The sequence below is a fragment of the Hylaeus volcanicus genome, chromosome 1 (genome assembly GCF_026283585.1).
Source record: "Hylaeus volcanicus isolate JK05 chromosome 1, UHH_iyHylVolc1.0_haploid, whole genome shotgun sequence".
Classification (NCBI taxonomy): Eukaryota; Metazoa; Arthropoda; class Insecta; order Hymenoptera; family Colletidae; genus Hylaeus; species Hylaeus volcanicus.
In genome coordinates this window covers 20674237-20687843 of record NC_071976.1, presented here as the reverse complement: position 1 = coordinate 20687843, position 13607 = coordinate 20674237, and the positions used below count along the sequence as shown (strand labels likewise).

The 13607-nt window shown below is 45.2% G+C and overlaps 1 protein-coding gene across 2 annotated transcripts in view; it reads left to right on the top strand.

The window, feature by feature from the left end:
- The window catches only part of LOC128878558 (latrophilin Cirl-like), a 442897-nt gene that overhangs the window by 158356 nt on the left and 270934 nt on the right, over positions 1–13607 (top strand). For both annotated transcript variants that reach the window (XM_054126848.1, XM_054126854.1), the window contains one exon: positions 11847–11969. In XM_054126848.1, coding sequence (XP_053982823.1) covers positions 11873–11969 — 97 coding nt within the window. In that variant the 5' untranslated portion in view covers positions 11847–11872. The remainder of the gene's footprint in view (positions 1–11846; positions 11970–13607) is intronic.

The window sequence follows — 13607 nt, the reverse complement described above, 5'->3', positions numbered from 1 at the left end:
CCAAATATTAAATCAAATAGGGATCATTGCTTTCTTTATGGAAGAAAGCGACATTTTCAGAGAGAGTAAGTGGTGGAAATTGTAATTTTACTCCCTTTGAGAGTATAGGAAATCGACTAGAACTACGAAGTACTTTGAATTTCACTTTATAATTATCGAAAAAGATTAGTACAATCCAAAAAATCCAACTCGCATTCTGAAACCTCAGTTGGTATCAATCCGAAATAAATGAACCGTGAAAGCTTCGAATATTGTACTACCTTACCAATAATTTTGATATTTCTTTAACAGTTGATTAATTTGAAACAATCGACCTGACACTGAGCAATTCAGTACCTCCCTTCGTCAATACGAGAACCGTGCCTAGCCCCAGGAGCTCAAGAGAAAATGCTCTCGACAGTCCAGGTGCTAACTCTGTTGAACAGACGACAAGCTCCCGGGGTGCTTTCAGCAAATCCGACCCTGGCGGCGCTATTGGCGTTAAGGATATCCCCGGCGACGATCGTCGTAAATTTCACGCGGACAGAACAGCGTCGTCGTCGGTGGGCGCAGTCTGTTGAGCGTCACTCTCGATTCGAGGGTGGCTTTCGCGCGGCAGCCTGGATCGGCCAGGTTCGATTAAGCCCGCAGCGCACGAAGTCGATTCCCGTGCGATACGAATAGGTACAGCGAAACGGGCCACCGAATTCCCAGCTTCATGCGCGATAAATCCTCGGAAACAAGCTCTATTTCGCGTTACGCCTAATGATTTCGGTTCGCTGCGCCTGGCGCATTGCCGCGCTTGACTAATTCTGACTCTAATAGAAAATTCGCGTTAACTTCGAGGAATCGAAACGAGCAGAAAATTTGTTCATGTTGTTTAATAGTAACAACAGTATCTTGAAAGTGTAATTTAAATGTAGTAAAGGTATGTTAGTATGCAGATTTTTTTAAAGAAAGAACACAGAGAGATGAATAACAACCACAGGATTTCTTTTGATTTCCTGATTTCTTCCCTGTCAAAAAGGAATCGTACAACGAGAGTAAAATCTGAATTCCTCTCAGGACCATGCAGTCCCCTTCCAGGTTTGGCTGTAGCTGCCGAAAATTAACCCACGTTCGTCCGCGATATTTCAGAATCCGTTCCCATCTCGAGCTCGTCGAAAAGCCAGTAGTAAGGGTAAACGAAAAGCGACCCGCGTAATGTCGCACGTAGGAAGCGAATAAGTAACCAAACGCCACGGGAAACGCGGGCGCATTTTTCAGAAGCCCGCGGGAAGCTGTGGGATCGTTGAGAATGTCGTGGCGGAAAGGAACAGGAAGTCGAAGGTGGCTTAACTCGCGTTATTCTCATCACCAGAGGAGCAAACGACTGGTCGCGTCACCGAAGTCGACCTCTTTTTATCTTCTTGGTGAGAGTTCTTTTTCCGCGCCATCTCCGTAGGCTGTCTTCTTCCGATGGCTGCCATCCCCAGCGGAAATCTTATAGCCACGGGGTTAGGGGCGAGGGGTGACAGGGACCGAGGAAAGAACGGGGGAAGACGAGGAATCCTCTGATCTAATGGTGCACAATCTTCGGTATTAGGCAGTAATTGTTATTAATGTTTAATCGAAGACTGAATGTTAGTATATGTATTATAAATGTTTTAATTGTTCCAATTAATATATATTGAAATATAGACAAATTTCTCACGATTTCTTTTTCTCATCTTCTCATATTTGGAAATATTACATTTTCTCGAAAGATATTGATATAGTAATCTGAAACTTCAAAATGCATTAAAAATGTACATCTCTGAATTAATTAAATATTTACCATGCCATACAGTAACATTCAGTTTTCGCTTAAATATTAATAACAATCACGGTTCATATATCTTTATACATAAGAACTGAAATAACTAAAAATTAATTTCTGACAATAGTTAAATTAATTATTGACAATATTTGTTCAAACAATAATCGAGAATATGATTTTGCTGTAATATTAATATGTCCCGTAGGCATTCTTTCTCGATGGATCAAACGAAAAAAGATTGAACGAAGATTGGTTCACGAAAGAAAGGATAATTATAATAAAAATAACTGTAGCTTCATATTCAATAAACAATATTTCTTCTTTGTTCTTCTAATCGCCAAACAAATATTCTTTCTTTTATCAAGATTGTGCGCCACTGCTCTAGGCAGAAGGAGCCAGAGAGCGGGAAGCTCGTATATTCAGCGGGACTTTATCTGCTCGGTTTTTCTCAGAACGCCGAGATTTATCGACGATACCGTTTTGCCCTCCGCGCATCACGCACGCGGTAATAACGAATAATGCCGAGCAGTTAGAGACCCTACCCTTCCCGTTCTTAAGTGAAAAGTGAGCTCTCGTTTCGTGGAGGACCCCTAAGCCGGGATCGCGCACGCCAAACACGGAGATCGGGGAGAATTTTCTGAAAGGGGACGAATAATACAATCGTTACCCCGTCCTTATGCCATTTCTTCGCCACTACCGTGATATTTCTCCTCAGCGTGAGATGTCTGGCCACCGTCGTTTGTATCAATTTATACGCGTTTACTTCCCATTCTTCGCGTTCGTCTCCCTTTCAAACTGCTCACCTATGGACCCTCCCCATAATTTTATAGCTTAGAAATTAACGAAGGTTAGGTCTGAAATAAAAGAAAGATTAGATCTTCGGGCCAATAACCAGTTAAGGTCGTCGATAAGTGCCGTGGAGTGATCATTCCAGCAATCATTCCAGTGCGAGTTCTCATATTACCTGTTCCCGTCAATTGTACCTTGTTTTCTCCAATCATCGATACAAGCTCTTGTCGAAAACGGCAGTGCCGAGAGGTTAAATAAGAGTGCTCGGTACGATAGATGTTCTTCCGAGGCGAGTTTAATTATTTTATCTCTCGAGACGGAAGCATCGTGTGTTCGTTTAATTGTTTCTTTGTCCCGCTTCCATTCTTTCCGCGCTGGCTGCTCGATTCTATTTATTTTCCTCGAAGATGCCCGCCGCTGCGCCACGCTCGACCACTCTGGAACTTCAAGTATTCGCCATCGACGGGCGAGAACGATCTTTCGGTACGTTGCACGTTCTTTCCGCTCCCCCTATCCTTTTCCTTCTTTTTTCGCCATCCTCTTGGCTGCTCCGCTCCGGCCGTGGTCCTCTTTAAAATTATCAGCGCCTCGCGGTATTCGCTCGTAAGTATTTTATGTCCTCTCGCCGCGTCTTCGCGCGATGCGAGCAACCCCAACTCGTTTATTTGCGCTGCAAACAACGCGGATCGTGCAACGAATCGTCGCATTCCCCCATTTTTCGAGCGCTTTCCCATTGCACCGACGCTTTCTCGCGTCCATGTGGAATTTTTTTTCTCGTATATGAAAAAGTAGCCCCCCCGGCCAAATGAAGCACTCTTCAGCAGTCGGACCGACCTCATTACGAGTCGAGTTGAAAAATAACACGCGTTTGGAGTATTTTGGTTGAACTGGGTCCTCTAGAGAACTCTACCATCGTCCTGCTGATCGCGTAACAGAAAAATTCAAGTTGCTTTTCTGAATCGTATTTACACATAGGGTATTTTTCAGTAATGGATGATACATCGAGTTTCATGTGGAAGAATGAATTGAAAATACAGAGTAGAATGTTTGTAAGAGGTGAAATGGTCCTTCAATTAAGCTCCTCTATATTTTTAATAGTAAACGAACAATGCTCGTCGAATAAATTTCATATTTTTCGCAGCTCTTTCGGCAGCGAATCTCCTTCAAAGTACAATAAATCACCATTTTACGATGCAAAAAATTATTTTACACGCGTAAATGAACGTAATACCTGGCCGAAATGCAATGTAATCTTCAGGCTAAATCTCGTCGAAAACAGAGCCTCGTACAAACAAATTTTTATTCCACGTTTTCGATTATTTTTTCTGGAAAAAAATACATGGAGAATCTCGGTTTTGGCGATTGGCTGGACCACTTCGGTGCGACGTTACATTTCGGGATAGTAGAAAGTACAGCGTGGCGAAAGACGATGAAAAGGAAACGTGAAATGTGTTCTGCCCGAGCCAGAAACGCTCGAGTTCGATAATCGAGAGCAGCACTTTGTAGTTTTCGTCCGTGCCTGGCTGCAATAACATCCGATTTCTGATATGTACGTAGTACTACGGACTTGGGCCTGCCCCTGGAACGAATAGCGTTGTCCAGCAAATTCTTTCCTTCCCTCGGAACCTGGCAATCGTATTTTTCAACTGTCGATTTCCGTGCGAGCTTCTCGATGAAAGAATCACGCATTCGAGCGAATACAAACGCGGCAGGCAATCAGACGAAAGGGCACAGTATCGAAACCTGGATCGATCGAACGGTCGAAACGAATTAACCCTTCACATCTTGAGAATTTTGTTTTTAACTGAATCACTTGAGAAATTAATTTTTATTTCACGTACATCCAAGCATAAAACGATCGAAGGATAGGTTTAGCGTCTAAATTTCAGGACGAAGCTTCGATGCAACCGCGAATTTCCACGCGATCGTTGAGCGTGCAATTTCCTTGTGGCGCGATCGAGCAAACGCCCGAGGCGGGCATTCCATCGCGCGCATAAACTAGGAAGCCGCGCGATCAAACTTTACGTTCCACTTACGTTCTGCTAAACAGACCCCGTCGGTCGTTGCGACGCAAACGCGTCGTCGACGACACGGAATGCGGCTGGTCGCGCGTCGACGTCGTTCCACGCCAGGCCGTTTCGATCGCGCGAGAAGGAAAGCGGACGACGCCGCGAATGAAAATAGAAGTCTCCAACGAAAACGTAGGCCCGGGGTTAGAGGAAGGAAACGCAGCCGAGACGGTATATACCGATGCACGCGAAAATGTCAAGCGCAATTTCTGAAATTCCATCGTGTCGCTTCCCCGTGCCACTCAAATGCCGCCCTCCGACCTCCTTGCGCCCCTTGTCCGCCAATCTGTAAGAGAATTTCTCCGTCGGCTCGCCCACACTCTCGCTTACTCCAGAAGCTCATGTGAAAGTTCAGAGAAGTGACACCGTGAAATTTTCGGGAACCGAAGAGGAATGTTCATTTTTAAAGCTCAGCAGAATCAACAGGCCTCTTAACGTACAATTACTCCAAAGAACGAAGCTTTGCAACTACTTATGACTTTCAATTCAAGGTCACAGGGATTTAAGAAGGACAACGCGTTCCTCTTGCCGAAAATAAAATTTAGAAGCAACGTATCTGTGCTCGAAGCTCCTTTTTATTCCGCTCCATCTCGTTCCCTGACGTGACCCCGTTCCCCGATTGTCTTGTCGCAGGTTTCCGCCGCGGTGCACGTCCGCGTCTGGCGGCTTGCGTTCCGTGACGTGCATATTTGCGACAGTGCAGCAGTGGGATGACGCCACGCGCGATGCTGGGTTGAGGCAGACGTCGAAAGACACGCGTTGCATTTACGCAAACATAAGAAACGTCTCTATTTAGATAGAAATAATAATAAGAGCGATCAAATTTCACTACCTTCGTTTCATAAGTGTCGCAGCTCCCGATAGGTAAAAGTAAAATATTGAGAACCTCGGAAAGGAAGTAAAACGAGTGTACAAATCTTAGTTGAAAATCTTCAGCGTCGAATCTAACAAACGTCAATGATTTCCTTACTTCGATGCATCTTCGACGACAGAAACGCGTCAATGGTTGGACAGAATGGACGAGAAACGAACAATGTCTGCAAGGCGACGCGACGTCCAAAGTGCAATTGTTGCGATTCTGAAGCATGCAGAGCTTTTGTACCTGCGCACGGACCGCGTCCACTTTGTTGCCCAACGTTTATGATTATGGAGACTTCAATTCATTTGCAACCGTCTTCGAAGAAAATCAAGCAACGCGACGACGCGCAATTTGTCGTTCTTTGTGCGTACCACCGTGGGTAATTTTTGTGTTTGTCGGACTATTGTAGCTCCCATGTTTTGTTCAATGCAGGGATAGACAAAGGAAGAGGAAAATGAGTCCTCCCTGTACCTGGTTTCCGTCGGTATATTATTTTTAAACGTGGAATGATCGTCTCCTGATTTATTGATTTATTTATTCCACAACTCTAGAAATCACGTTGTTCTGGACCTCATCAGTAGTATAAAAGTATGTATATAAAAGTCGGTGGTCCGTGGCTATCGACTGCCATCGAGTTATCCAAAGGGCTCCTCATCGCTGGGTTCATGCTAGACCATGTAGAATGCACTCTAAAAACAAATCCGACTCTATGCATACAATTGCCAGTGCCGACCAACCATGGTCCCCGTGTTTTCGACGCTGCGGTGTCGTACAGGAAATTCCCGGCTAATCCGACGCGACCACCGACGAAACAAAACTCATCATCGGGCAGCCAGGGACACGCAGACGCCCCGGGAACACGGGTGCACGACGCCAGGCCAGTGGCACGCGAATATGCAATTATTTTTAATTGCACGGGGGAACGATCGCGTCCGGGGTTTCCGCGGCCGCATTAAAATGCGTCTGGGTGTAAAATTGAAACCTGCAAATCCGACGAGTGTACTCGCGCCCGGCTAGCACCGCCACCGCTATTGGGGGGTCCCGTCCAATTCGATAATGTGATTTTCAACAAATAATTTCGACCCCCACGGCCGCGGTTTCGCGTCTGGAACACGAGGCTTCCGTACGCCTGATTCGTCTCGCGCGGTATCAGGCGACGATTAACGCGTTTCGGGTTCGAAATGATCGCGAAATCGCGGGACAACCGGGACAAAGCTCGGTTATTCATATGGAGGGGACAGGCGTCGAAACGATTTTAAGTGGCCGCGACGAATTATCCAAAATCCGTTCGATCGGTTATGCGTGTATTCGTGTACATGTTATTACGATCGTTATACCGCGTTTCAATTGTACCGCGAGTGTCGGCCGTTCCGATTTAGTGGTTAGCTTTTTCGCGACACTCTCGCCTCCACGAACCCCAGGGGCCAATTATAAATTCTGTCAACGGAACTAGAGCGATTTTAGGTCAGTGACAGGTTTAACGGAAGTAGAGCTCTTTCACCGAGAGAATACTCACGTGGTGCCATTTTTATGTGATATTTACAATTTTGAAATGGTTATTTCAAGATCGACACGATTACCTTACATCGCACTGCTCGGTCAAACACAGTTTCACTATTCCCGGTGTCGAACACTTAGGACAGGCGAATGATCGTTCGTGCTCGCAGCAATTAAAATAAAACCCGCTGACTTCATCCCTGACTTCGGCCCTGACATTCGGATGCGCTTTTTCGAACGTTTCGATCGGGCGCCCGAATGTTTGTACCCCGAATAATTAAAACAAAATGCGCTGACGCGTGTTTACGAAGCCCGGCGTCCAGTAGTCGGGTCTCGTTATCGAGGCTATCCAGAAAAATCTCGAATTGGCGTGCACCCACGCTTTCCTCTCCGCGTTATTGTTCGCCACGGTCGTCCCCAGCTAATTACATTCCCACGGACGCGTACACTCGCGCGTATTTGCACAAGCGCCACGATAATTGCGATAAACCCGATGACAACGCGATTCCCATCTCGGAAGTTCACCGCGTGGCGAATAGCCACTCGAAAGGAACGCTCGGGGAGCCCCCGAGCGTGCGCGCATCCGATACAATTGGATGGCTCCGCTCCGCGGGAGCCAAGCGTAATCTCAGCCGGTCGATTTTTCCGTCGTTGAATACGATTCCTTGGAAACCGCCGGCGGACCGACTGGCTTTGCGTATTTTTGAAGATCGGTAATCGAGAGGGTCTCCAGTCCGCTCGCAGAACGCATTCCCGCCGCTGCGGCTTCCACGGTGCCGGAGAAATTCGAGGAATCTACCGTGGCTCTTATCGGCTCCGCGTATCGTTTTGCTCCGCTTCGATTCGCGGCCCGATCTCGCGGACGTTCTCTAGGAATCGCTGAACTCTTGGAACGCTCTGACTTGGAATGCGGAAAATTGTTAAATTTTCAGAAATTTGTTTGAATGGAGAAACTAAGCGCAACAAAGCGAGCGTAAAAACGAGAACGTTCGCAAGAATCGTGCAGTAATTCATAAACGAAGATAGACGAGACGCGAATACTCGAATCTTCATTCTAGCTGCCCTCACCGTCAGGAGTGAATTGAAGTTACGGTCCTCGTAAATCAGATTGCGGACTCACCAAAAGCATCGTGCGTGACATGGTCGTCGAAATTACTCGAGGTAACAATCAGCGAAGGTTCTCTTTGTGAACAAGTTTTGAATAAAATGTACAAATGATTGGAAATATTGAAAATTTCAAATAACAAATGCTTGGAAATAAGAGTTCATGAAAATTTGTCATAAATGAATTTTCATGGGTACATACGATTTGTAATTTTAATTGTTCACAGTAGTTGTCTGCGTGTGCAATTATTATTAAATATTATTAAAATAAAGTGATGGACAAATAACAAAGGTTATTTATGATTTTATTCATATAAAAAAATATTTATGATTTTATTCATATTGCCTTAGTAATCCTTTCATTTTTTTTAAATCGAAGTGAGCATTCTAAAATTCAAGTTTCGATTGTAGCCTGCAAACTGTAGTCAAATAGATTTATTTAATTTTATAGTAGCTTTATTTGTTACATTTTGGTTATTTGAGATCGACAATATTTGTATCGTTTACACATTTTATTTTCTCGGAAACGTTTCCAATAAATATTCGCTAAATTTGTGCTAAATGTTACTCTACGTTACGAAAAATCAATTAGTACGAAAATAACAAAAAAGAAGGCGTTTAAAAGTTGCGACCATTTATTCATTTTGGTCCTCCTCGGCAATATAGAAATTCGTCAAATTCTCCAGTAAATATGAATTACATTTTACATACTTTTACTCTCCATCTGAAATCGTTACGTAGATAAGAAATTATACTCTGACAGGATCTCGTCGCGTTGAGATGAGAATGAAACCAGAATCGGTACGAGGAAGAGAGCGAAACGAGAGGCCAACGTCGATGAAAGGAGAATCGTGCGCGGTCGATTCTATTCACGCGATGTACGCGCGCGGGTACAAGGTTAGAAGAGATAAGCATCGTCGGATTAATTATGCGTAATGCGTCGGACGTGTGCACCGCGTGCATACTCGCGCGCGCTTGCGCGTTTTGGCGTGCGGAGCGGCAACGAAGGACCGTGGCTCTCTGGTTGCTGGCAAACGCATTCAATTATCATTGTTACTCCGGGACTTTACAGATGTTTCCGCGATAATCACGCTGCCGCGCGATTGCACGTTAATCCTGCCGGCTCGTATTAACCGCCATTGAATGGCAACGGTAACGAGAGAGGAGCCAGTGCACGCCACTCCTGATGATGCAACGCATCCAGGGAAACAAAGCAGGGTAAAGGGTTCCTGGTCACGCGACTTAGAAACGTGTAAAATTGGACAATATAATTATCATCTGACATAATCATAAACAACTTAGCTGCGGTAAAGTAATGCTAATCATTCGACAAACGATTCCAAAATATCTCAATCTAATAAATAGTCGACGAGTCCATCCTGAACAAGTCATTTTAACTTCACGTTTCAGAGTTTATTTTCGGATAAATCACATATTGTAAACCACCGAATATGATATTAAAATTATAATTACCGATAAGCCTGATGAAATCGTGAAACATCATAAATATTCTACGGCACGGAGACTGTAAAGAATCTATACGGTGTAACGGTAATAGAGTTAAGACCGAACAATAGCGGCCTAACGAGCGAAGCGAAAACAAAGCGAGCCCTTACGACAAAGCTTCAATTCATCACCCCCATAGTGAATGACCATGCACAACAAAGCTGTAAATGACAATACAAACCATGAAGTCTCTGTAACGCTACTCACGGATGATCAAGTATTGCGGGAACTCGAAGTTTTAAAATGTCTGGTGACCAGGCCTCCTCGTTGCTGACGAAAGTAATTTGTGCCAGCCTGAGTCTGGTTTCGAAATTATGAGAGTCTCTCAGAGATGGAGAGAAAAATATTCAAATGTGATTAAGTAATCGACTGGGCCAATTCTGACTGGCCATTATGAACGAATATCGAAGAGGAGACAGTGGTACAAGAAGATGACCACTCTGCGGATGGTATAAGTAAGGACTCGATCTTTTAATTCTATAGGCTTCTTTCATTTTTCCTTCGAAGTCCAGGGTAACCATTTTCGATAGCAGGAGGATGACGTATTAAAGTTTTCTTCGAAGGACGGTCCACGTCACCTGGGAATTTTTAAGGGGGCGAGGGGGAACAAATTAAAGCATAAATGCCGTACAATCGAACGGAAATAAATAGTTTGGAATTTCTGTTAGGATTCCGATTGCACGGTCGACGAGCAACAGCGGGGGGAAACACGGTATTGGCGTTGCCGCGCTCTATTTCCGTCCCTCTGTTTTTCGGAGCCCTTTTTCTCTTTGCTGGCGCTCCGTTTCGCTTTCTATATTCCTTCTCTGTTCCTCTCCAGGCGCACGAATGTTTTCATTCCACGGCGTCCCATTGTGCGGCGCCCGCCAAATGCCGAAACGCTGATGCGAAAACTGTTTTCCTTTTTTGCCTTCGTTAACCCATATTCACGTATGCGTTTTCGCGTTCGGTTTTCGGTTCGTCCGGACCACACAGACCCCCCAACCGCGAGCCCTTTTCCACTCGTTTACTTTGTCTAGCCTGTGAATTAAGCTGATTTGTGGTGTTTACTGACAATAGCTCCTAATTCTCCTTCTCGTATGCGGTGGAATTCGCGACTGTGAGTGTTGCTTTTCGAAAAAAAAAAATAATTCGAAATAGAGCGGTGGAAACGACCGATGGAATTTGTCATTTGAACTTCCTGCAGAGGAATGTGCAAACTGGTCAAAGAAGCAAATATAACGAAACAAAAGAGAGGTACATAACGTATCAAACTTTCTGGCTTTTAATAGACAAAACCGGCGACCAAACATTTTAACACCACAACGGGTGGTCGTGTTTTGCTTTTGAAATTCGTCTACATAACAGTGTAGTCACCCATACTAAAATTCATGTGTGCTTTTAGAAGTGGGAATATTTTATTGATTGCTTCCCGAGTAGTTAAGGGGTAGATATAACATGGATATGTTTTTTATGCTGGCACACATTACGTATTCATACTGAAATTTTTATCGATACCAATATTTTCTCTCCGTAGCGTCGAGCAGACTGAAAGTACGAAAGTAGGAAAAAGAGAAACCATGGCGAATCATCGTCATCGTTGGGAATTTCAGGGCGGAGCAGGTGCGCGAGGTGGATTACGCGCGGAATCGTGCAGATAACATGTTTTCCTTCGGTAATACCGCTCGACAAAGGGATTTCGTTGGGACGCGACTGACATCGCGTTTAAATCTCGGGGAAAAAGCGCGCAGAATGTTGGATGCGCGTAATCACGCTGAAAACGGAGGGCGGGGTTCTGTTCCGTCGACGATGATCCGATGGATCCAGGGCATTTAGATAGGGTTTTGTAAATTTATTCTATTTTTATAGCATTAATAACGCATGACGACATAATGAACGAAAAATATTGCATAAACATGGGCTCGTCAGTCAAAAACGCATTTGTTATGCAAATGATAAAACTAAATTTGATGCTAGAAGGTAGAAAAAAAATGGAGTGGAGAGTTCGCGTGTAGGATTATTTTTAATAAAATCCAAACTACATATATTTAAAATGTATGAAATACCGGACGTCGTTGGTAGCTGTCCAGGAACAGCTTCCCTGCGACTCTAACGAACGCGCGTACCGTGGAAAATATTCGCCAGCAATCGGGAAACACGATCAAAAAATTCTTAGGTTATTCGCCGAGCGTATGTATATGTGTACGTGTGCCGCCCGCAGTAGTAATTACTCTCACCCCTAACGATGCGGTCGTTTTGTTTCCAGGCGTAGTCGGAGCTCGGAACTTCACGATGGAGTGCCGCAAGGGTCGACGGAAAGGTCTACTCAGTGGCCTGGTGTTTGCGTGGCTCCTAACCAGCGGTTGCATCGTCGCGGCGCGAAATATAGGTAAGTGAGAAAGTATTTACGATAGCAGCGTGAGCCGATTCCTGCGAGCAACCTGTCCGCGGGCCTCGGCTCTGTCCTTGTGCCAATTAAGCCTCCTTGGCGACACCGTGCGAGAGGACTACGCGCGAATATTTACGCGCTGCACGACGCCCGGCTTGTTCCAAGTCTGGCGAAGAATTATTCCTCTCCGGTCGAACGCGGATTCTCAGTCCTACCACGGAATGGTATTTTGAAATGGAGTTCAGGGCGATCGTGTTTGCCAATTCCGACTCGTGGACTTCGTTTTTGGCGGGGAAATTAATTGGTAACGCGCGACCAATAGCGTTAGACTGCACGAGGAAATACCGAGCGTTTCGGAGCGTTCGTTTGACGAACGATAATTAGAGAATTTTAAGTGTAGCGACTTGTGGTCCTTTGGTATTATTCTGAGAGCAGTTGCATTAGTTTGCAATGATATCGCACAAATTTTTAGCCCCCTTACCTGGCTTCTTCCTTCACTGTTTACTCAGGAACACAGCCGAGTCCATGACTAAGTGACTTTGAATCAAAGTCCTCGATTTACCGCAAGATTTCATAGCACGGGTATTCGACACGCGTGGTTCGCCACTCGCGGATAGACCATGGGTGACAGGGGGTGGGTTTTCGAACAGCGGTTTGGGCTGCATCGAAGGGAGGACAACGCACTGCATATCCGGCCAGGCGAAACCGCGGTCGGACGGCCGGGCACACGGGTTGACCGTTGAAACATTTATCGAAGGGCAAACACGGTGTGTTTAATAACGAGGATGGAAGTAGCCGAGCGTGTGTACACTGCGACGGGGCCCTGTGGATTGTACTATCGCGGTGAAGATCGTCCCTTCGGCCCCTCGAGAGCCCCTCACGGAACCAACGAGGACTGGTACGAGCTTAGGTGGCCGATTGTGTGCGCAGACCCCGCTCGAGAATTAACTCATTCTCCACGCTAATTGATTTAGGAGATGCCGCGCGTGAAGTGATATTGTTGCGGGAAGAATCGACGGCGGGGCTGTTTGTCTGAGCTCGGTGTAATTAGTGACCAAACAGACATCGTTTGGGGTCGTGACCGTTGGTCAAATATGTGGAAGAATATTCGTGGCAGATGCAGACCGTGAGTCGTTGGAGAACGCCTCGTCGAGTGGATGTACAGACAGTCTCATCAATTTTCGTACCCTCTATTTCTATTAAAGAAGTTTGCCTAAATTGAATAATAGGTTTTATGTTCTCAAATTCTTTCAATAAACACAGAATTCTTCAATAAAGACAAATTCTTTCAATACATACAGAGGCCACGAATATTTATGGGACAGACTGTAAATATGGAGGGCGCGTGGGGGTGTTGTTTCGTGTAGCAAGTTCGCCTGACGGTACATAGGATGACACTGTGGAGAATTTAAGTAGATTAGAGTAGGTGATAAGAAAATGCTCGAAAAAAAAATTTCAGATAGAAAATCTCAAGGTATCCCGGGAGGTTCCTCTCGCAAACGCATTTTTCAGCGCCCCCAGCAATCGAGACGAATAACATCCCGCGGAATAAATAAAAGATAAAGCTGCCCGTTACTCCGAATGGTCACGTCACGATCACTCTCGGTCCTTTATCTACCTCTCACCATTTTTCTCTCC